Raw genomic sequence first — 331 nt, 5'->3', positions numbered from 1 at the left:
GCGGCCCACCATGGTGCTGCCGCCCCCGGACCGGCGCCACGTGTGCCTGACGACGCTGGTGATCATGGGCAGCATGGCCGTCATGGACGCCTACCTGGTGGAGCAGAACCAGGGGCCGCGCAAGATCGGCGTGTGCATCATCGTGCTGGTGGGCGACGTGTGCTTCCTGCTGGTGCTGCGCTACGTGGCCGTGTGGGTGGGCGCCGAGGTGCGCACGGCCAAGCGCGGCTACGCCATGATCCTCTGGTTCCTCTACATCTTCGTGCTGGAGATCAAGCTCTACTTCATCTTCCAGAACTACAAGGCGGCGCGGCGCGGCGCGGCCGACCCG

The 331-nt window shown here is 67.4% G+C and overlaps 1 protein-coding gene across 1 annotated transcript; it reads left to right on the top strand.

Moving 5' to 3' along the window:
• Nucleotides 1-6: 6 nt before the first annotated feature.
• LOC110594903 (transmembrane protein 121-like) lies at nt 7-328 on the top strand (the record flags this gene model as incomplete). The annotated part of the gene is made up of 1 exon (XM_021709104.1): nt 7-328. A coding segment is annotated over exon 1 (318 nt), but the record flags the coding sequence as incomplete, so codon positions are not given.
• Between the last annotated feature and the right edge of the window lie 3 nt (nt 329-331).

The sequence above is a fragment of the Carlito syrichta genome, unplaced genomic scaffold (genome assembly GCF_000164805.1).
Source record: "Carlito syrichta isolate Samal-C Ts95f unplaced genomic scaffold, Tarsius_syrichta-2.0.1 Scaffold158578, whole genome shotgun sequence".
Lineage (NCBI taxonomy): Eukaryota > Metazoa > Chordata > Mammalia > Primates > Tarsiidae > Carlito > Carlito syrichta.
Note: the sequence above shows the minus strand (reverse complement) of the source record. Positions and strands in the feature narration are given on the sequence as shown.